General features: G+C 52.1%; 2 protein-coding genes across 3 annotated transcripts; one reads left to right on the top strand and one right to left on the bottom strand.

Annotated features, from left to right (window-relative positions):
* The first annotated feature begins 233 nt into the window (after window positions 1-233).
* On the top strand, window positions 234-6,413 carry LOC117653908. The gene is made up of 6 exons (XM_034399919.1): window positions 234-476; window positions 3,762-3,875; window positions 3,957-4,052; window positions 4,288-4,647; window positions 5,349-5,627; window positions 5,891-6,413. Exons 2-5 carry the CDS (start codon window positions 3,817-3,819, stop codon window positions 5,593-5,595), a joined length of 762 nt encoding a protein of 253 aa, XP_034255810.1. The 5' UTR covers window positions 234-476; window positions 3,762-3,816; the 3' UTR covers window positions 5,596-5,627; window positions 5,891-6,413.
* LOC117653904 (carnitine O-palmitoyltransferase 1, liver isoform) lies at window positions 6,394-21,936 on the bottom strand. 2 transcript variants are annotated; one of them, XM_034399912.1, is made up of 18 exons: window positions 21,618-21,936; window positions 14,260-14,428; window positions 14,034-14,170; window positions 13,842-13,951; window positions 13,571-13,737; window positions 13,365-13,486; window positions 13,088-13,289; window positions 12,808-13,007; window positions 12,517-12,721; window positions 12,325-12,432; window positions 12,211-12,236; window positions 11,693-11,758; window positions 9,886-10,000; window positions 9,672-9,806; window positions 9,458-9,592; window positions 9,227-9,376; window positions 8,926-9,135; window positions 6,394-8,833 (listed from the first exon to the last, which is right to left on the bottom strand). In XM_034399912.1, exons 2-18 carry the CDS (start codon window positions 14,398-14,400, stop codon window positions 8,717-8,719), a joined length of 2,346 nt encoding a protein of 781 aa, XP_034255803.1. In that variant the 5' UTR covers window positions 14,401-14,428; window positions 21,618-21,936; the 3' UTR covers window positions 6,394-8,716. The 2 variants fall into 2 exon arrangements, with proteins under 2 accessions (XP_034255803.1, XP_034255804.1); XM_034399913.1 differs by lacking the exon at window positions 11,693-11,758 and adding an exon at window positions 10,799-10,861 and having other exon boundaries at window positions 21,618-21,935.
* Between the last annotated feature and the right edge of the window lie 48 nt (window positions 21,937-21,984).

The following is a 21,984-nucleotide window of genomic DNA, read 5'->3' as shown; positions in this document are numbered from 1 at the left end:
GCCCCTCGGCGAGTCCCTGGCCTGTCACTGTCACTGACCGACGGGTGGAGGCCGGGCCCGAGGGTTGGCGGCAGGTGGGGGTTGTGGGGGTGGGGTGCGGTGCGGTCCGCGCGTCCACGCGCCTTGCGGCGTCGCGGCCAGTCGAGTCGCGTGGCCCGCCGTAACGCGCAGCGCGCCGCGGTGGCCGCCTCGCCTGGAGTCCGCGACGACCACGACCGCGCCGGCCACGACCGCGCCGGCCACGTCCGCCAGCTGCCAAGTGAGAGGGTCGCCCCATCTGAGTGGCCGACGGCCGGACCGGGACGTCGCGAAGGCGAGGAGTCAACGGGGAGAGCGGCGCCGTTCCTTCACGAACCTCGCGAACATTATGAGACGGGGGATGTCCCGCCACCAGGATCGACGAAGTGGTCGCTGTCTTGGACATCGTCGGAGCCTGCCGGGCCGGTGTTCGGCTAGGGAGATTCAGCCTGAAATAGGTTTGGACGTGAGGGAAATCTAAACCAAGTAGTGGCAGTACGTAGGGTGATAGTAACGCGTGCATCCCATGTTCACACGGTTTTAGTGCAAGCGGGAGTCGCAGTCGCGCCTGGTCCCAAAGTTACATGCCTCAATCCGCACCGGAACATGGCGAACATAAATCTACCCTTTTGAACGGAAAGTGCGGCCTGTCCCAAGCGTTTCTGAAGGTCCTCCGCGAGGCGAGGGCCGGACAGCGGCAGCGGCCCCACCGGTCGATGTCCGCCGTCCGTTCTGCTCTGTGTTCGATGCCCGATGGCTTCTGGCTTCCCCTTGCCTGCGTGCACGGCGTGCCGGCGTGCCCGCCTACAGCGTGCCGGCGTGCCCCTTCGCCTGGGCGGGGACACCGCACGGCCCCGGCCCACGCGCTAACCTTTGCGAACGTGTGGCGAAGAGTCTCGCGAGGTGGAGACGTCGAAGCGGTCAAGACTGCCACTCCAGTTGACGTGCGGTCTATCCCCCCCCCCCCCGATCTATCCCTTTTTCCGCCTTCCCCAATTTATCGAATGGAACGAAGTTTTGCACTTCCGACCTCCAAAAAGGCAGCTCTTGGAGGCTTGGGCGTCTGGGAGGTGTAAGACTTCAGGCAGCATTTGGAGGACAAGAAATCCTGGAGCAGAACAATGCGTAAACAATTTCAACGTCGAATCGGTTTATTTTTGGCGATGAAATCGGCGTCATTTCATTTGACCTTTTCTAGTGCGGCGGACGCAGCGCGACAAATCAGAGTATCGGCTCTCGGTCGGTCCGAACGACGCAGCAATGACATGGAGGGTCACCCAAGCACTGCGGGCCGGGAGTGGGAGAGGGAGTGGTTGGAAATAATAACTGTCATGAGTCCGGAAGTCGAGTCGGCGTCGCCAATAGATCCCCGATGACCTTGCCGATGGCAGTCGTCGGAGACTGCATACTGCATATCGAACCGCTATGTTTGTCCAACGCGAGCGTGAAAAAAGGCGGAATCCGGTTCCACCTGGCGAGCGCCTTCGAGTGTACCGGCGCTCACGCCTTTCTTGAAGCAAACGGGAGCATGACCACCTCACAGTGGGCCAGAAGACCGGTGGAGGCAGCCAAAATCCCGGACGCGTTTTGAGCTCCAGAGTCGCTAAATGGGATTCGAACCGAACGCAAGACCCACCAATGGATTGCTCTCCGAACGAGGAATCCATTGGTGGGGTCACACGTTCGGCTCAAGTCCTGTATAGCGACTCTGGAGCTCAAAACGCGTCTAGGGTTTTGGCCGCCTTCACCGGTGTTCTGGCCCACTGTGCACCTTGCTCGTCCCATCTAAATGCATGGGGGAGTTTCCTTTGTAGACTTGAAGAAAGGCACCCTCCTTGGAGCGCAATGCTGCGCCTTAGTTTTAGCAGTGTAGTAAAGTGATGCACATGGCCGGGGAATTGGCCGGTCTGGCTCGGCCCGGGCCGGGCCCGCGAGCGACGGGGCGACGCCAGTGTATCGGGCCGGACACGGCGGGGCCAAGCCAAGCGGCCACGCGGTGCGACGCGGCCCCAATGGGGGCTCGCGTGGGGTTGCACGCCGAAAGCCGAAATCGCAACGACCAATCAGCACCGAACCCGGCCAGAACGCGGCGCTCCACCAACATGCCCTTGATGGACAAACAGATCAGTCGGAAAGGGAGAAAAGGGACTCCGCAGCTCACCAGGGCATTGCGGTGTGTGTCACATCACAGGGAAGCCCCACCCGCCCGGTACTGCCCGGTACCAAGTGGGTGCATGGCAAAGGCCTCGGGGTAGGTCTCGTACCCACCTGCCGTGGCAGAGGGTCGTCGATTGGACGCCAATTTTGCCATCGCAATCGTTCGATTTGTCGCCTAGGCTTGGAGTAATACTGTTAGGGAGTCCTAACTAGAGCTGCACCTTTCTGTTTGCCAACGCCCTGAAGGCTTGATTTTCAACTTAGAGACTTTCCCAATAGCTCATCTTGTCACAAAAAGAGTGAGGATTTACGGGATGCAAACAGATTGGAGCTAACCCATACCGTTCCGGAGTTCAGGGCGTTTCTGTGCGTGGCACTAGGTGTCCGGCGAATCGCAGAGAGAGAAAGAGATAGTTTCTGAACTTTGCCACCATATAGCTCCTGACTGGGGCAACTTAGAAAGTTCTGGTTTTGAGAAATGGATTTAGAAGGCGAAGGAGATGGACGGGATGTAATCAGCATCGATGAATTCGGTCGGTTTCATGGAGTGCCTTTCCGACCGGGTGGTTTTCTCTCTCTAGCATTCGTCAGGACAGCTCGGCCCACCGCCGCGCCAGTTAGGACTCCCCACAGTATTACTCCAAGGCCTAGGCCGCAGTGCATGCGCCGTCGCGAAAGTCGTTAGCGACCGGTCGCGCGTCTACATTATGCCATTGTGCGTCCGGTGGGTCTGATTGCACCCTTGCCGCCGGGCTGGGGCTGTCGCCGGGCTAAGCTCCGGGCGGCCCAGCGCGCCGCGCCGCGCCTCGCGGTGCTGATCGAAATCGCCCACAGGCATTGAGCAGTGAACGAACGGACCGGGCCGGTGCCGGCGCGGTGCGCGTTCGATACTTGAATAAAGTGGGACACAAAGCGAACCGCGCGAGCGAAGAACGAAGAACGGACTCACAGGGACACGCGGTGGCGGTCTGGCCGGGCCGGCCGGGCCGGGCGACACCCCTTTGCCGACGTGCCGAGGCCGGCATTCATTCTTTTCATTCAGCCGCGGCCGTGGCTACGGGGGCGGTAACGCGTTCCTCCCTTCGGCTGCCGAACGATTCAAAAGACCTGTTCGTCCCTCTGTCTCTCTCGCACCCTTATGGAGAGCCCCAAGAGTGCGACAGAGACAGACAGACGAAACGGCTCTTTTGAATCGCTCGTCAAGGCGCCTTTCAATGCGCCAAGCCGTTGACGTCAGCCCAGTCCAGAAGCCCAGCACGGCCCGGACCCGCCCAGTGCCAACCCCCACGGAGGCAGTTTGTCACACCGTGTCCACCGTGGCGGCACAGCACGCAGCACGCGCAGCATGCCAAGGAGCAATGTGCCGCGTCGCTGCCTACGGGACCCGAGACTAGGGCAGTCCCGGGCCTAACCTAACCTGGTCTGGTACCGCTACTCCCCGCTGCAGGCTCATTCCGAACAAGAGCTCGTCGGTCTGTATGTCTCGGACTCTTTCGGCGCCCTCTAGGGGTGCGAGGGAGACAAAGCGATGAACTGTGCTTCCACTAGGGGCGCCCCCCAGTTACCACCTCTACGGCGTGTTGCAGGTGGCGAAGAGGACGGCCCGCTGGTGCGCAGCGCGGGTGCTCGGGCCCGAACTTCATGGCCCGATACATCAACGAATGCAACCTCATTCTGCGCAACCTGTCACAGGAACTAAGGTCCGTCTTCCACCTTTCCAAGGAGGGAGAAGCGGCCGAAGCGGGACGTTGTACGCGTCAATGTCATTGAATTCATTCTAGGTCCAAATGCCCCACCGACGAGCAGTACTGCTGCTACCTTCACTGCTGCTTTGTGAACCGCCAGCACAAGGAGATCTGGGAGACCTGGTACTTTTGGTAAGCGTTCCCTTCAAGGAAGTACACCTTTTCACGGCGCCGACAGGCTAAAGTTTAGGCGCGGATCCATGGGGGCAGGGGGGGGGGGGGGGGTGAGGCTAGCTGCCCTTTGTTCCTGTAGTCAGGGAACTTTGGCGACAAGGCCTCCTTGAAGCCTCCCTGGGTCCGCCCTCGTGAGCCTCGGCCGGAGTGAATGGCAGGCAGTGACAGGCGTCCGGTCCGTCCGGTCTCACAGGTTCGGCATCGCGGTGCTGGCGCTGCTCCTCGTCACCTCGGCGACGTCCTTCCTGGTGGGGATGTGCTTCCGCAAGCGCCACCAGCTCATCCGCGTGCACCACCATCACCACCACCAGCCCGAGGGCGGAGTGGCGGGCGCGGCGTCGGAGCGCGGCTCCACGTCGACGCCGAGCTCCTCGGACGCCACTGCCGGCGTGGAGGCCCTGGAGGACGCGCTGTCCGTGTCCGCCCCCGTGACGGCCGTGACCGGCCCGGACGGCCTCATCCAGCCCTACGTGGTGGGCGGCCTGCCCGCCGAGGTGGAGGCGCGCTATAAGACGCAGGGGCCGCAGGGCACCGAGACGGCCATTTTCCGCAGGTAAGACCCTCCCTGGCCCTCCCTGGCATGGCCAGCGGGCTCATTCCGACACACACACACACACACACACTCTCTCTCTCTCTCTCTCTCTCTCTCTCTCTCTCTCTCTCTCTCTCTCTCTCTCTCTCTCTCTCTCTCTCGCATCTGCATTGGACGCCCTGTGAGTGCGAGAGAGACAGGGCGACGAAAGCGACCCTCGGAATCAGCCTGCAGGACGCCCACCCAACACGAATTGCAAACGACTCAGGCGAAGGCCGCCTGTGATCGGGCGGGTAGGCAACCCGGTGAGCTCGTGTGTGTTGGTCCAGCAGTCTTTGCCGACGTCGCTGGGCGCTCAGTTGCGCCAGCGTAGTTTTGGCTCTACTCAATTTAGACGGCGGTTGAGACGAGCACAAATCATTTCCTTAGGTGCGTTCGACTGCACTGCCGTGCAAGAGAATGCAGCACAACTGGCGCAGATTTGCCTTGAGATTTGTGCTCAAATGGGCAGGCTTGTCGTAACTACGGTAAGCTACCGGCTCCACCTTCGGCTCGAGTAAAATCCACCGGAGAAGACGCCGAAAGGAATAAAAATAGTGAAGCGTAAACTCGCGGGGAAAGCCAAAAATGTCCTCTCTAGGCCAGAACTTGGTGTGTGTGCGCTGTGCAAACAACGGCATTGATTTTCCTCCCCGTTCCGTTTCCGGGCGGTCACGTCGCAGACACAGCCGCAATGACAGCCTGGGGCCCTCGACCGGCAGTGCAGACGGCGAGGACGACGACGTGGACGACGCGGACCTGGGCGACGTGGCGGGGCCCCTGGAGCCCGCCTACCCTCCGATGCAGCCCGTGACCATAGTGCGCGGCACGCTGCCGGAGGGAGGCTTCCGACGCACGGACACGTACACGGAGCTGGTGCTGCCCCCCGGCTACGTGGACCCTCGACCCAGCCACAAGCAGCCGCCCTAGCGCCCTAGGGTCCGGCCTAGCCATGCGCTAGCATTGGTCTGTAAAGTTAAGGGCGCGCGCCCGAGCGGCGCCGCGCCGAAGCGCCCGAGCGCCGCCCGCGGAACGAAAACATGCCATGAACTCGAACGTGAATGCTCAAAACCAAAAAGTGGGTCAATAGTTGGATTCCCTGAACCATCCCCTTTCCAAAAATATATATTTTAGTGCACTTTGGAGATGTTTTCGTTCCGCGGGCGGCGCTCGGGCGCTTCGGCGCGGCGCCGCTCGGGCGCGCGCCCTTAACTTTACAGACCACATGGCGCTAGCCTCCGAGCGCCCAGAAAGCCTAAACCGCGTTAGGCCTGCCAGCCAGTGGCGTGCCGGCCAGGCCTCCACTTCTTTCAGCAAGTATGTGGACTCGCCGGACTATCCGATCTGTACTGTTTTGGCTGAGAACTGCGTGTCAAGAAGAGTGACGGTGTTACTCCCCCACGTGACAACAAATATATTGTTATTCAAGTATTTCTAGTGTAGTTGATGGTATTTTTTTTTTTTTTAGGTAGCGCACCTGTATTTTAGGAACTCTTCGTAACGCGGCTTTTGATGTGGTTTGAGATTTGATGTTATTGGTAATATTCTTGATTTTCAGTCTGTATGTATGAATCGTGTTTAGAAATCAGCTTTTCCCTTGCCTCAGTAACCAACTCCTTCTGTCCATGTGCTTGTCTTCATGTTTGGTGCACTCTGAAAAGCCATGGCTGTAGCACTCTGATGTAAAAACTGATGGTTGAAGTTAAAGGAAACTGAGCCAAGACTTCATAATAAAACAGTTTCTTTTATTTTCGTATATTATAATTATTGTAATAATAACAATTACAGTCTAGAAGTCAGTTTCTTCTGCATGGACACATACCAAAAATGCATTCCAATGAAGACAAAGAATAATACAAGTCATGATATGTATATGCCAGGATTATTTTAAAAAGTTACATAAGAAGAAACAGGTACAAGAGCTCAGCTCCCTCATCACCACCTCACATCCATAAAAAAACAAATCACAAATCGATGCAAAAATAACACACAGACTGTCTCAGTAAGGGAAGGAGATTCTCTTGTCAACAAACACAGGCACTATGAAATATGAAGTAAAATCTGAATCAAACTAGACTTGCAGGGCGATGTTTGGAGAAAAATCTAATGTATACAAAAGTAAGAAAATGTATGTGCCTCATTTAAAAGAAACTCTTTAAAAAAATGAAAACATGACAAGAGAAGTAAAAACAGGAAGACTCATTCTTTTCCTTCATTTAGAGTCGGCAGTGCAAATTGTGACGTGGCGAGTGAGGGATTAATCGAATATAATGGCCCAAAAGAATGTCCTGACAGGAGTTTCTTGCTTTGGTTCCAATAGGCTTGAAATACAAATGTCAGTTAAATAGTGAGGTAAATTTGCATTGAAAATATTCAAAGGATCAGATAATGGTAAGTGGCATGTCATTGCTGAACAAATTATGAATACAGAAGCACCAAAGCAACCCCTTACACTTTGCACTTTACTCAAAAAATATGTTGCAAGTGGTTAACTTATTATTAATACAATCAAACAGCATACCAGAGCTACTCATTTAGCTTCAGAATAGTAAAATGAAAAAAAATCTACATTAGGGGAAATAAAATATATTAGTCATCTTGTCACAAAACTAATGCTAGAAAAATCAAGGTAGTACATAGTCATTAGAACACTAGATTAAATTGCAACAGCTACTTTCTTGAGCAAAAACCTTACTCCAAAGTCAGAATAACAAGGCATCTGTTGTAACATGATGCACTAAACAAGGATGGGAGAAGGAGAAAAGACAACAGATTTTTAAAATTAAACCTAAGACAACAAAATGTGAACCAGCACCTAAAAACAAGTGATTGAGCTTTTAAAGAGTACAAAGAGCAGCCCCAAACGTAAGATATAAGCACATAGTAAGCAAATGTCAAACATATTTTGAAACTAAATTATTGTACATTGTTGAAGTTCACATTTTCTTCATACAACACCCATATTTCACTTCAATATCACATGAACTTTTCACATTGCCTGGGCATTTGGTGGAAGGACATTCCAAGCAAATAAATTTTCTCCTTATTATTGGCACATGTGAGGCAGGCAGGAACACATTCAGCAATCACAATGCCACTTACCATATTCAAAACAATAACCTTTGATAATAATTTCATTTCGGTGTTGAGCGAAAAATCTCAGAATGGAAGCTTAGTTTTAGTAACATGAAGACGCTCAAAAGCAAATGCTCACATGAAAACGAATGAGGAAGTCATCTGCTTATGGTTGAGAGTGAGATAAGTTCGTTTATTTTAAATATGAGAATTCTCACCCTACTACAGGATTTACCTGCAAGAAAGTCCTCCATGCAACACTAGATCCATCACACATTACTGCATTAGCACTACACACAACTTAGGTTGAAAAATTCACACTTTAAAAAGAAAAAAAATGTATAAAAAAAGGATTATTTAAAAATAAGAAGCCATTTGGGAAACAGTCTTAAGAAACAATTTAAGATGAGTTTGGGACAGAAGCAAGATAAGATTTTATATTTGGTTTCTAAAGAGCATTATATGTCTTTATCAAACAAGGAATGATCTTAATTGGTCTTGAAAGATGCAAGTTCAATACATTTTCTATCACAAGTCAATGCCTTCAGAGGCTATACATGTGTCTCCCTTCAGTTAATACCTCAATTACAGGTTTAATTTGGATCAAGTATGAATTTAATATATCACATGAATCAGAGTAAACAGAAAAGCTTAAAATCCACCAATATACAGATTTTGAGGACACAAAACACTATAGAAAATCTCATGAAAACAATTAATGTATGTTTCCTCGAATTCACATGATTAGATGCAACAAGTAAACAACAATTAAGACTAACAATTATATACAAATGTTATTTAAAACCTAAGTGATTGCACTTTAACTTTTAACACCACATATCATAGCATAGGTCATCTGCTGAAGGGTTGAAGACTGGTAACATAACCTTGGACTAAACCCCTCAAGATGACAAACAAAGACCCTTCTAGACCTGACTCGCGGTCAAGAGAGGTCAATGCACTGAACAGAACTAACCTAGTCCGTCTTCTTTTCATTTTTAACTTTCTGTTGTCTTGAACTCTTATAGTCAAGGAAAAGAGTACGAATATCAGCCAATGATTTCTCAATAGTTTTGGCAAACCTGCTAGAGTCCTGATAATCAAAAAGCAATTTTTAAAAAAATGAGTAAAATTATCACAACATAATGAAGTAGAGTTTAGTAAAGTGTAAGTTTTGATACTTACAGTAGTGCTACAGCTGCGCTTAGATGATATATGGAAAAAGATGAGATCTTCACCAGCGATAATGTAAGAGACACCATAGCCATCATCAGCAACAGGGCCAAAGCCACCTCCAGCACTAATACACTTAGGAAACTTCTTCAGATCCATTTTGTTGGTCTGGCCATGAGGAGTTTGAGATGTTGAAAGCCTCCATGGTTCACTTAATACCTCCTAAAAAGAAAGCAATAAGAATAAGAAAAACAATAATTTTCAAAATCACATATCAGTAAAACCAAAGGTAAGGTAGTCATCAGAAACATGCCTTTAAAAAGGGAGAATCTACTTCCAGATACTTTGAAACAACATATAAACAGAAAAGATGGCGGTCGATGCCTTTCCCACACATGGCATCTTGAATGCCTTGGTGATGAACTTTGCAAGCAGTTTGCAAAAGGGCAATTCGTTCTTCGGTCTGTAGAAAAGACAAAATTAAAACAAAAATGGGAAATAAAGGGAAGAAGTGGTGCAGTTTAGTATTTCAGTTCTTACTTACATTAGAGTTTTTGTTTTCCATAGCTTTGACCCAAGCTGCAGATTCAATTGTACATGGTCTTACTGTTTCAGTTCGTCCTTCAAGATACAAACGAGTCATAGATGCCTCATATGTTAAACTGAACTTTCCAGCATCCTGAAGAACAGAAATTAAGATTAAATACAATAAAATACTACAAGGAAAGAGCTGGTTTTCTTCAGTAATAGAAACATACCCTGTAGTAGGCAAGCTGCATGGCCATCTGAATATATGCATCAGGACTCAAACGGCAGTCCTTCATGAATCCTTTTCCATAAGCATCGTGAACATAGATCCTCAAATCAACATCACTCAAAAGATTTTGGGCCAACTTGAGAGCAACAGAGAAAAACAATCAACACAAAGGTTTAATGTGCTAGATGCAGTATTCTTTATAACATGAATCATACCTTAAATGAAGTGTCAATGGCAGCAAGAGCTTTCTCATTGAAGTCCCATTGCAATCGAGTAGGTGCAGGGGGTGTGAATTCAGGTTCACCAATTGTATGCCCATCAGGCCCATATCTACAGGTAGCAAAAAATGCTTGTCTTAGTACTCCTGAACATTTTCACTAGACGTGAAATATAAAACTCAAATTTTTATGCTTTTAAAGGGTTAATAATGCTTTTTTTCTATGGATGACAGTGAAACCTACACTAATACGTATTAAAGTTGCATATGGCATATTGCAAGTTTTATTCACTGACTTTCCATGATTACTAGTTTCCGCAAATTTAAATCTAATGCATTTTCCATCTTATACCCAATAACTCAGTAAAAGTAGGTTTCACTGTAATGTTTCCATTGTAAAATGGAAAAGGAATGTAAAGAGATGTTCATTAGTTTCTGAAGGAGGAGGAAACTAGCAAGAGGCCTAGTGCTTCTTAAATGTAGGGATTAGCTTGTGCTGATAGCAAAATATGCAAGAATAATTTGTTTGCACATGTATTAGGAAATAAATTTCTAGTTTGATTTCAGAAAAGCATTAGCAGATTTAAGGTATGTTAGCAGCATGCATCAAAATAAGGAACACTCATGCATAATTAAGAAAGAAAGATGACCATAGAACAAGTGGGCACAAAGTCATGTGAGACCAGAAATAGTCGATAAAACCATAACGGTAGATTCAAAAGTCTGTTTTGACTGAATAAAGAAACAACAAAATTCTATTCTATCCAAGGGATTTGTTAGATACAGGAAATGTTCAAGATATGCAGGGATTAAGTTTTGAAGCATTCACAATGAAAAATACCTTAATGTATGACCAGGGAGGATGAGAAAAACAAATCAAGACAAAAAAAACAAAAAAACAGAAGAGTTACCCGATTTCATTGTCTCCAGCCATCACATGTTCCCATAAATGTCCCATGACAGGGGCGTCAGCCCTGGTGAGCAATAGAAACGACTATAGTACACAGTTTGCACCAGAGTAAGACAGAACCTTGCACCACTAACTTCCTACCACTTCACTAAAAGATTTAAAAACAAAACAAAAAAAAACAACAAAAATAACACACACACACCAAAAAGAGAGAATTTTTGTTTGGAAAGAATGTAAAAAGTTGGTTCTTACATGTGAGGATACCAATAAGAAAAAGAATGACTATACAGCTAAAATAACACCACTGCTCAAAGTTGAAAAGCAACAGAAATAACTGAAAATAATATCTACAAAAAATAAATAAAAGCATCTGACAAGACTACAAGAAAGTTCTGATACTGGATCCATTTGGTTCTGAAAACACTAATGTCTACCATTTGAGAAGCTCATTTTGCAATTGCTGAAAGTTGATCCAGTCATGAGTTTAATCTGGATTCTCATGTAAGTAAGATAAGTTAAAATAATAACCTTTAACAAGTTAACTTGTATTCATTGTGAAACATTATTGTTTAATAAAGTGGCAACAGGGCTTGAGATGAATCCTAGAGCTGCAAGAAGACCCCATCACCATTAAATATTTAGTGTATTATACAGGTACACAGTGAGTAAGGCTTCATATCCCAAACTGAAAAATATATTGGGACCAAATCCATTGCTATGGTTCAAAGAAAAGAATTTGAAGAGTGATTGTAATTATAAAGCCTTTAACAAACTGTTTATCTAGTTTGGAGCCACTAAGATGCTCAAGACATTGCAAGCAGAAGAGCAGAAGGAGAAGCAATCTTAATACATAGTTTAAATATTTTAGGGGAGAATGGAACATTTTTTATTTTACCCAGCAAGCATAGCTTCCTCTGTCAAAACAAATTCCCATAGATGGGACATTACAGCTGCATCAGCCCTGCAGGTCATGGAAAACACAAACATCATATGCTGTTAAAGAGACCATAATCATATTTGCTTTCAACATACGAACGACAACCATTAATTCCAACCAAACTGCAATTGATTAATTCTGTGGAAATCTTCCTCACATAGTGCTGAAGAAAAGCTAAAAACAATAAAACAAACGTTCTACCAACAGCCACACCTATCAGAAGAATGGATTCACTTAAATGAATCTGTTGAGAGTCTAACTTATTTAAAAATGACTACGCTTTGTGAGAGAATGAAACAAAACAGGAGGTTTATATCAAAATAGATCAGTTGCATAATCAGCTATAATCAGAACATGTTAAATGAATGCTGCCAACTGCCAACCCCACTGTCTCAGGTAAATTTGGTCTGCATTGTTCATTTTTCAAGGACTGTATTAAAAGCAACAGACTGGAACAGACACTGAATTTCACTCACCATGAATGTTCGGAGTTAAAGCCAATCTGCAACAGAGACAATAATTTCAACACTCCCAACATGTGACATTAAAAACATACAAATATAATTTTATTTGATTAATCAGAGCCTTACCCTGCCATTGGAGCCGATACATAGAGTGAAAGATTTATCAAACCATCTATCACATCCTTTGCCATGCAGAAGGACACGGCCAAATTTGTCCAAGAGTTCAGGACGGCTCTGGCAATAAGATATTAAAATGTTTAGATCAGAATTGTATCATCATTGAAGTGAACATTCTACTTTCAAAATGTAAATTTGTACCTGGTCAAACTCAAAAGGCTCATCATCAAGACTAACAACAAACGCTGCTTTCTCAACTGCATCCAGTGAAACACGGTTAGTGCCCTTGAAGAAAAACTCCTGCCTTGTGTTGGCCCAGTGCGTACGTTCTCCAGCAGTGAGAGCTGCTAATCTTTCTTCACCAGGCAATGGTTCAGTCTTATTTTCCAAAATAGCTTGCATTTGCCTGAGCAAAAATATATCAACATTTAGTAAAAAGGTATAAGGGAATAAACACTTCAATAAATAAAACTTATATACTGTAGGACTTACACTTCAAGTTCACATGGTAGAAGCAACCTGTTCTTGTAGTAAATCAGGACTTTGAAGTACCGACCACGGTGAAGCACAACAATGTGGTTAGAGTCAGCATAATGCACAATGCGGTCAGTTTCAACCCCTGGCACTCTTGTAGTGTTAAAAAGACGTTCATATTGCCATGAGCACAAAGGAACAAGGCCTTGAATAAGGATCTGAAACAAGAGCACAAAAAGTAGTAGCTAGTCAACTTCTTTTAAAATATGTATTCCATAAATCTGGCTAAAATTCTTACAGGTTCCATTTCTTGACGTTCAATCAAGCGACGATACTGGAGACATGTATGAATGACAGTGGCAGCTCTGGCAGCTTGGATTTTGGTAGGATGCATCAAAATAGCATCAATACCATAGAAGTTCGAATTTACCATAAGAGGAGATCGGCCTCTTAAGTAAACATACTCTTCCCACCAATCAGAAACATAGTTGCTTGCCCACCTAAAGCAGTAGAAATCAGAAGGGTAAGAACAATAATTGAATGTGGGAAAATGAAACGCTGAAAATTAGGCTCACCATGACTTCAGTTTGAGGTATCGCTGCAGCTTCATACCAATGCCCTTTTGGAATTCCTCAGCAAGTTTTACCATTCGGTGATATTCATCATCATTCAAAAGTGGACGGACACTTCTTAAATACTACATGAAAAGAAAATATGTTTAGAAAAAAACTCTTAGTTGAGGAAAGCAGTCAAACAGAAATGTACAAAGTAAATTTTATACCCTATGCACAGTATCATCAAGAGCAGGAACCGGTAATTTTGGAAGAGAGCCCTGGAAAGAGTATAGCATGGGGCGGCTGACACCGGACAATGATTTAACTAACAAAAGCCACAATTTGGTTTTTAAAGAAATGGATCTGCCACGTCCTCTCTCTTCATACATCCACCCTAGAAATAAAAGAAAAAAAAATCATCATTGAAGCTATGGATTTATTACGGTTTTTAAGAAGTATTTGGTCAACAGTTCCCTGAGGATTGCTTGCCAAACTGACCTTTGTACATCAGCAACATTCTCAATGTATACCTTATAACCATAATTATAGCCAACCACACACTCAGTGCCACAGTGAAGCATGCCACCACCTGCCAGTGAAACGCTGTGCTGCAGACAAAGTCAAACGTTAACTTTATGTGGAAAACTCAAAGTGTCTGTATGTTAAAACAAGAATTTTTTCAAAGCCAACCTTGGTAAGTGCGGTAAGAGCATTCCCACAAGTCCTATAGGAAGTCTAACACCAGCAAAGTGAAGTGCAACTAGTATTCCCACTGTTGCCCACAGGCTCTGCAAAGGAGCTGGGTACACTCCATTTTTCACACTGTTCTGGATTTGGTAGAGGGCACAAATACACAATTAAAACATGTTTTAATTAAATCATTTCACAAATTTGCAGTACACTCGCGTGACTGTACCTGAAATCTCCATAGCCTCTTCTTCCATGACCGGAATCCGGAAGACCAGACGAGGTGCAGAACTTCCCTGTCGAAGTTGACGTCCCATCCCTCGTGGGTGATGGAAAATGAAAAGGCTACGGCAGAATGGGCTTCTGCCATGGCGCCCTGGTGGGAGTCCTAACAGGACCTGCCAACAAGAATGACAATGCAAACCAATTAGTCCAACTTCCACAAGGGCCATCAAACCTCATCCCTGGCGCGCCATGGCGGCCCAAGCAGCAACAGGTGGCGGTGGCGCCAGGGACTGGGGCCTCAGCTACGAGTGCCACCGCGGCGCGGCACGGACTTGGGCGTCAAGTCACTGGAGGAAATGTCAGCACGGACAACGTGAACGTGGCGGTATGCACTGCAAACCTCGGGGCCCAAGAGTCGTTGCATCGCTCTGTCTCTCTCGCACTCACGGGGCGTCGCCTAGGGATCCGCGCCCGAGAGAGAGAGACAGAGCAACGAAACTGCTCTTCGGAATGGCTCGACCGGAAGCCGCCACAGGTTCCGAGCGGCAGCAGTGGCTGAACCGCGAGTACACATACAGTACTGTACCTGCGGCAGGGCCTCCGCCAGGCACAGCGGCACGCGGCACCGCGCGGCACCGCCCCCGGTCAAGGCCGCAGCAAGGCCGCAGCGCAGCCACCTCGCCGGCGACCCAAAAGCGCGGCAGCGCGGTGCGCGGTCTGGTCGCACACGCCAATCGGCTCAGATGTGGCTAATTGGGTCCGAGGGGCCGAGGGGAGGGGGAGGGACCGTCCGTCAGCGGCGAGGCCGGCCGCCAATCAGCTCCACTTGCAAACAAGTACCCCCTTCCCCCTCTTCCCGTCATGACCCCATGGACGCAGCTGCGACGCGCCGCCGCACAGGGCCTCTCCTCTCCTCTCGAGCGCACCGAGACAAAGGCGTCGTGCGGCGCACGCCGCGCACGCGAACAACGCCGGCAAGTACTGTACGACTTCACGAAGTCGAACGCGGGACGCCCGCCAGGCCGGCCAGGCCGCCAGGGCGGCGAGGTGGACGGGATGCATCGACGACAAAGAAGAAGGCCCAGTCACTCGCGGTAGGCGCATCGCAGCACGCAGTGCCGTGGCGGCGAGGCGGCCCGCGTGGCCGCTAGGGCCGCAGCGCATGCGTGCGAGGCCAAAAAGCCCTCGCGACGTCGCGACCTCCGGGGCCGCGCCAACGTACACACCGCGTACACAGCGCCGATAAGGCCGCCGATGAGAGGCCGGGCCCCGGGCCGGCGGGGAAGGCGGGGCCGCGAGGAGGAGCAGGTTCGGGCCGTTCAGCCGCCGGGGCGGGGGGCGCAGGGGGGCGCGACGAGGATGAAATGGCCGGCGAAGTGGACTCTGGACCGCGCGGCAGCACGCGGCAGGACCGGGCGGGGACGTCCACGACCGTGACGGCGTTCTATTCTCACAGGCGGGAGGAGGCAGGGGCCGAGGGGGAATGACAACACCACACATCTGCGCTGCCAAAGCGCATCGCGGCATCGCCGTCGTCGCCACTCGACCCATTCCGCTGCCCGCACTCCCCGCTCCGTCTCTCTCGCACCCCTACGACTCGACTCCAGGAGTGCGACAAAGAACGAAACGATCCTGTGCGGAATCAAACGGCAGCGCAGTCGAGACACTTGCTGTGCCGTCACATCACGTCGCACGCGCCGGCAGCAGTGTAGGCTACAGCACAGACACCTGGAGCTCCTGGAGTGCACACAAAGCAGTGCCTGCCACCGGTGTGCGGCCTGAGGACGCGCGGCCGAGGGGCCATCGCTATTTTAGGTCACCGCCCCGCACCGCCAGGATTGTCTGGTCCTGATTCATTCACAGCTCCAGCCAAGTCCTCGCGGGCAAAGTCCAAGACTCCAGCCAAGTCGTCGCGGGCAAAGTCCGAGCAAAGTCCAAGAGTCACTGCGGAGCCCCGTATAGCAGTCCGGCGGGTGCCAAAGCCTGTCAAGCCGAGGCGTCAATTGTGCAAGACTCATTTGGATCACTTCGAGTCCGTCAGCGAGTTTTGTCGATAAAAACAAGCGCCTCCACTTGTCTTTCACCGCCGCTTCCCGCTCCAAAATAATGAGATAACCAAGGGGAAAAATGTCCCCAGGTCAACAATTCAAATCAAAGTTCATCGCGATAGGTTGGCACGCCGTCAAACGGACGCCGCAGAAGGCGCCGCACCTGCCGCAGAGTGGACGCTTTTCTTCGTTTCCTGACGTATCGGTCGAAGCAAGCGCGCATCGAGGGGGCCTGGGGGCGTAGTCCTCCCCCGAAGGCGGCGAAGGCGGTCAAAAAGTAAGCAGCTTTTGTGGCATCGCCCTGCTCTCTGGATCCGCCCCTAGCTGGCCGCGACAAGCCACGCATTTCCAACCCTTCTCGTCCTGCATCTCTTCTTTTTAGACAGTGAGCCTTCTACGCTTTGGCCGTCCGCGTCGCGACCCTTGGACTCCAACCTCAACGACCCGACAGACAAGGCAAGCCTCGGCCGCCTTGGCTGGGTGGCGCTTCTTCCTGCGATTCGCTCTTCGCCGAATAATGGCCGACGTTCGAGTTGAAATCGGCGAGCCGCACTCTTTGCACCGCAGCGTGCCGTGCCGCAATTTGCCGCGATGACACTTCCGCCTGCGGTCCCCGCGGTGGCGATGCACGCCGCGATGCACGCCGCCACGGCGCAGGCCCCCACCCAGCCCCGCCACGCGCAGCGCAAAGCGCAGCACAGCGCCAAGGCGAAGGCCGCGGATTGTGGGCATTCCCTACTGTACGCCGAGAAGACCCACCCAAGCCTGGGTCGCTGGGCCGCCTGGCAGTCGCGGGTTCGACTCCCCGCGAGGGTCCGCGAGGACTAGTTCGTCACATTGTCCGTCAACGGGGCGGTGCGGCCCCGGCGGCTCGGCCCCGACGGCCACGCGAGTGGCGCGGCGGCTCAGACACACGGCGCGAGTACCGTTCGGCGCCCGGAGGCTCCACGTCGTGGCCGCAGCGTGCCACAGCGGCCTGATTCCGAGAGTCGTTTTCGTCGCCCCGCCTCTCTCGCACTCATCGGGCGCGCCGTACAGGGGCGAGAGAGACAATGCCGAGTCCCGGAATCAGTCTGCAGCGTGCCGCCGCGTGCCGCAGCCGCGAGCACGGCCGAGGGCATGGCCGAGGGCGTGGCCACAGGCACATCCACCAGACAATGCAATGCTGCTTTCACCGCGCGCGAGCGGTGCCCGCCACTGCCCGCCCGACGGCCGGCCGAAGTGCGAAACGACCTCGACGACCTCAAGCGCCAACAAAGACAGCGCCTCGAAAAAATGAAGCGGGCGTCGTAATGACTCTTTGGTTATCGCGTAGGCTTCTTTCCGAGCCGTGAGACGCGGGCGCGGCGGGCGCGGGACGCCGCGGTGCTCGGTGCAACGCGGCCCCGCCCGGCCCCGCCGCCACGGGTTGCAACATCGGCATGGACCCGGCCAGGGGCAGCGGCAGCAGCGGCTGGATCTGGGCTGGGCTGCGTCGGCTGGCCGTCGGCCCAGCAGGACTCAGGACGAGCCTCCCAAGGTCAGGTTCGTTCGGCCGTACGGCCCGGCGCTGCCATGCTGGGCCATGCTGGGCCATGCTGCACACCACAGCGAGAAAACGAAAACACGCGCCACGTCCAGACAAACAGGCGTCGAGCGCGTCGAGCGCGGAGAGGAGAAGAGCAGCCCCGCGATGGAGGGCTAGGGCCGCCGGGCCGCCGCCACCCCGGCGATAGCGGGCCGAGAGGAGGATGACGCCCCGGTCAAACGCAACAACCAACAACCAGCAGCGCAGTAAACATCCGGATTCGCAGTTCGCACGGCACAAAAACACACGTGGCGTCGCCGCCCTGATAAATCGGCAGCGGTCCAAAACAAGAATCAAGGCGAGGAGAGGGAGGGAGTGAGCGGAGTGCCCCCGTCCTGCCGCGGCCCCACGCCTCACGGGGCCTCTATCGCCGCGGTCCAAAGGCCGGCTAGGCCGCGCAGCGCCGCGCCGCCGCGGAGGAGGACGCTCTCCACGCCCCGCCACGCCAGCCACGACACTGCGAACATCGCTGGCGTCGCTCTGACAAAGAGACAAAGCGCTGTGCGGAATCAGTCTGCAGCAGATGACTTGCCAGGACTGCGTCGCGTCGACTCCAGACGCGGCCGTCCGCGGAAGGCTACGCAAGGCGCGGCGGCCGTTGCTCCGCAAAATGCAAAGCGAGCGACAAAGTGCAGCACCTGCACTGCACACTGCACGGCGCGAGTATGCGCTTGTCGGCGGCCGCGCCGGCCGCGCCGCGGTTTGCGCAAGGACCGCTTTGGTAACAGCACGCCGCCCGCCCGGCCCGTCCGCCAGCGCGGCCATCGACCAGCTCACCTCGAGGGCCGAAGGCGGCGGAGGGCGGCGGCGGCTCGGGCGGAGGGGAGCACCGGCACCGCACAGCGCGGCACGGATAATTGAAACAAACAGAGGGACACAAAACGGACGCGGCGACGCAGCGCTGTTCCCGGCGGCCGGCCGCGCGGCGACGGTGCGGGAGCTGTCTCTCTCGTACTCCTTCGGCACACCCCGTGAGTGCGAAGGCGACAGAGCGAGGAGTGCGGGGGCGCAGAGAAAGTGGTGCGGGGCACCGCGCCGCTGTCATCCGTCCGCTCTTCGGCCAAAGAGCGGCGAGGTGCAACCGGGCCTCGCGCCCTACATTCTCCAGGAAAGGACCTTGATAGCCCTTCTGGAGTCACGCTGGAGTGCGCAGAGGGACCCGCGCACTGCGGCCTTTTGTCTGTTGCGCTGCACGCGCGTTCGCGCTGCCGCCGGGTTGCCGCAAACGGCAGCAGCTGGGGCCCGGGCTGCCTTTGCCTTGCCGCGGCCGGGCGTTGCGTGCGGCCCCATGGCGGCAGCGAGACCATAGCATCCATCCCGAGGGGGCGGCGGGCCGTTCCTATCTACAATTTCTTTTTCCGACATTTACATAAAACCTTAAAACGGCCGCACTCCGCGCGTCAGACCCGCAGAACGGCGACGACGCAACGTCGGCTGGCCTGGTTGGCCCGGGGCCCTGCCCGGGGCGCGGCCCTGGGAAACGAGCCTCCAGCCCACGGGACCCACGGGGTGCTCCGGCGCAGCCAAGTCCCACAGCCCTGCAAAGAGGCCCGCTACTGCTACCACGCGTGCAGTGTGCACAGTGTGCACCGCAACGGGGCCGGGCGGCGGGCAGCGGCGGGCCGACCTGCCTGGGCCCCTCGATGCGATGAGGCAACAGGCAACTCGGACTGGTTTGCGTTGGCGTGCGTGCCAACCACGCGTGCCTCCGTGCCGCGGTGCTGCCCTACCCTTGGCGGCCATTGGCGGCCCTGCCGCGAGAGTAAGGTGCAGCGCGGACGACCGCCTTGGGGTTCTACCGTGGGGTCGCCGGCGAGCACGGCGAGCACGGCGAGCACACGCATCCGCTCGCGCCAGTTCGCGTACCCAACCGCAGCCGGTGCGCGGAGCGCGCGGCGGCGCGAGGGAAGCCCCGGCTCAGGCTGAGGCGCTTCGGCGCGCTTCGGCCACATCCGAACTGGGCGGCGTCCCCGAGCTGAGCGCCTTGCACGACTGGCAGGACAAACTCCACTCATCATCGTCATCAGCGCTTTTTGGGCGGAGTTCAATAAATGGTGGGTGCGCGCTGCAGCACATGGTGTAAGTTGACCTTTGGCGCTGCTGGTGGCAGGGCAGGCAGGGTGGAGCTATCGGGATGGCGGGGTCCAAGTCCGAGGCAACCCAGCCCCGGCCAGCACGGCCCAGCACGGCGTGGTGGTACAGGTTATCAAAGCAGTTAAGCGCCGGCGAAGATTCCTTTCCTTTTTCCAACGCCACGCGCGGGGGGTTTGAAAAGAGGGCAAAGGGAGTAAACAACTCGCAGTAGTGGCTCTGCTCATGCTCGCTCTGCTCCCGCGTCCCGACGGGCCTGACTCGCCACGTGCATTTCGCCGGCAACACTCGGACTCAGGAAGGCCGACCTTCGCCTTCGGTCCTTCGGTCCTCCACTCAGTGCCCGTGTCTTGTAGTGACTCGACGCAAAGCGATAGCGCCGACGCAGCCAGAGGCACTCCACTGCCACAGCAGCCCATTCACCCGAGCCCCAATAAAAAGAGACAAAATGAGGAGGCGCGAGTCGAGCCGAGACTGTACCTACTGACCAAAAAAAGAAAAAGATACTCGTTTTTGTTGAGATAAATAATGCGGCCCTCAAGTGCAACCCTGTGAACAAGGTGCTAAAGGCGCGACGCGAGCCTTGCGACGCTTATGCCAGTTCGCAGCTTCGCAGCCACGCGAGAAGAAGACGCTCTGATTGCACCCGGGCTGTATCACGCCGGCAGGCAACAGCTAAAAGCTGGAATAAGCTGTGGGATCCTCCGGTTGTGATCTGCAGCAGGCCAATGCTCTCCAGCCCCCAGCAATGTCAACAGAATGGATACACAAGAAAAAGAAAGGACAAAAAACATAACTAAACACTGACAATTTGAAGGACGCTGTTTAACATGAATGAAGACATTACCAAACCAGCATCGCAATGGTTCAAAAACTGAAGATAAGTGTAATGAGGGTACACTCAATGGAAGTCAGCGCTCCATTTTGACTGAGAACTTTATCAGCAGATAAGAGAGACCCCCCACCAGACAAACCCACGGGCCAAATAAGAGGCCGCCCCACCTACACTCACATCTTCCTTCCGGGGGTGTACTTTGAACCGAACTTTGACCTTATGCTGGCTTTAAAATAACTTTCCTACCAAGACATTAATCTATTTCAACAGATTTCATATTATCAACTTCAGATAGTTAGAACAACTAATTAGAAACTCATTATTAAGTGAATGAAATCTTTTGATGTGAAATTCTCTGCAAGGCTTAAGATACAAGGCCTTGGTCTCATAGACATAATGAGGAAAAAATTAATGGTGGTCTAAAAAATCAACAAAAAAATAACAAATTTTGATAAAGCTTCAATGATTCCAATAGATTTCAAAAATCTGAAAATCCATGGATGCAGGGAGTTATTTCTCTCTCAATCTGTGAAAAACATTGAGAAAATTCTCTAAAATCGTCTGGTGTGACCCAATGAGAAATTAAATTTAAGGATACTATGCCACATTCTCAAGCGAAATGAAAGAAAGGGTCTATTCAAAATAATCCTCTGCTCCTACACCAACTAAGGTTATGGGCTCTGTTTATTTGGGCCACAGCTAAATCAAGATTAACATGGTCATAAATTCATACACGCGTATTAACACATAAAAATCCGAAACTGCATATTTATTGCAACAGGTAAGATACAGAAACATCCTTCGTCGACGTCGACACTTACCTCCAAAAGAAATAATGGTGAGACTGTCCGGGGGTACAGATGAGGACGAAACCCGGTTGGCAGAAAGCGACCAACTTAAAAGTAGCCAGCACAAATGTGTTATGGAATCACCACACTCGGACAAATCGCAAAGCTCGATGAGGAAAACAGTGTGGAAAACAAAGTTTATCGTCTCCGCACAGCCGAATCCACAGCACCGAACCACTCCACCGCGGAGCGGGGCAGAGAATGAGGAGGGACGGTCGGCTCGGCTCTCGGCTCGGCGCACGGGCGGACGGACGGGACGGGACGGGACGGGACGAGCGACGACACGGGACACGGGGAACTGGCCGAATCAGAAGGCCGAGCGGCGACGGGCAGCTCGGCT

The sequence above is a fragment of the Thrips palmi genome, unplaced genomic scaffold (genome assembly GCF_012932325.1).
Source record: "Thrips palmi isolate BJ-2018 unplaced genomic scaffold, TpBJ-2018v1 HiC_scaffold_8, whole genome shotgun sequence".
Lineage (NCBI taxonomy): Eukaryota > Metazoa > Arthropoda > Insecta > Thysanoptera > Thripidae > Thrips > Thrips palmi.
This window is presented reverse-complemented; position numbering and strand designations above follow the sequence as displayed.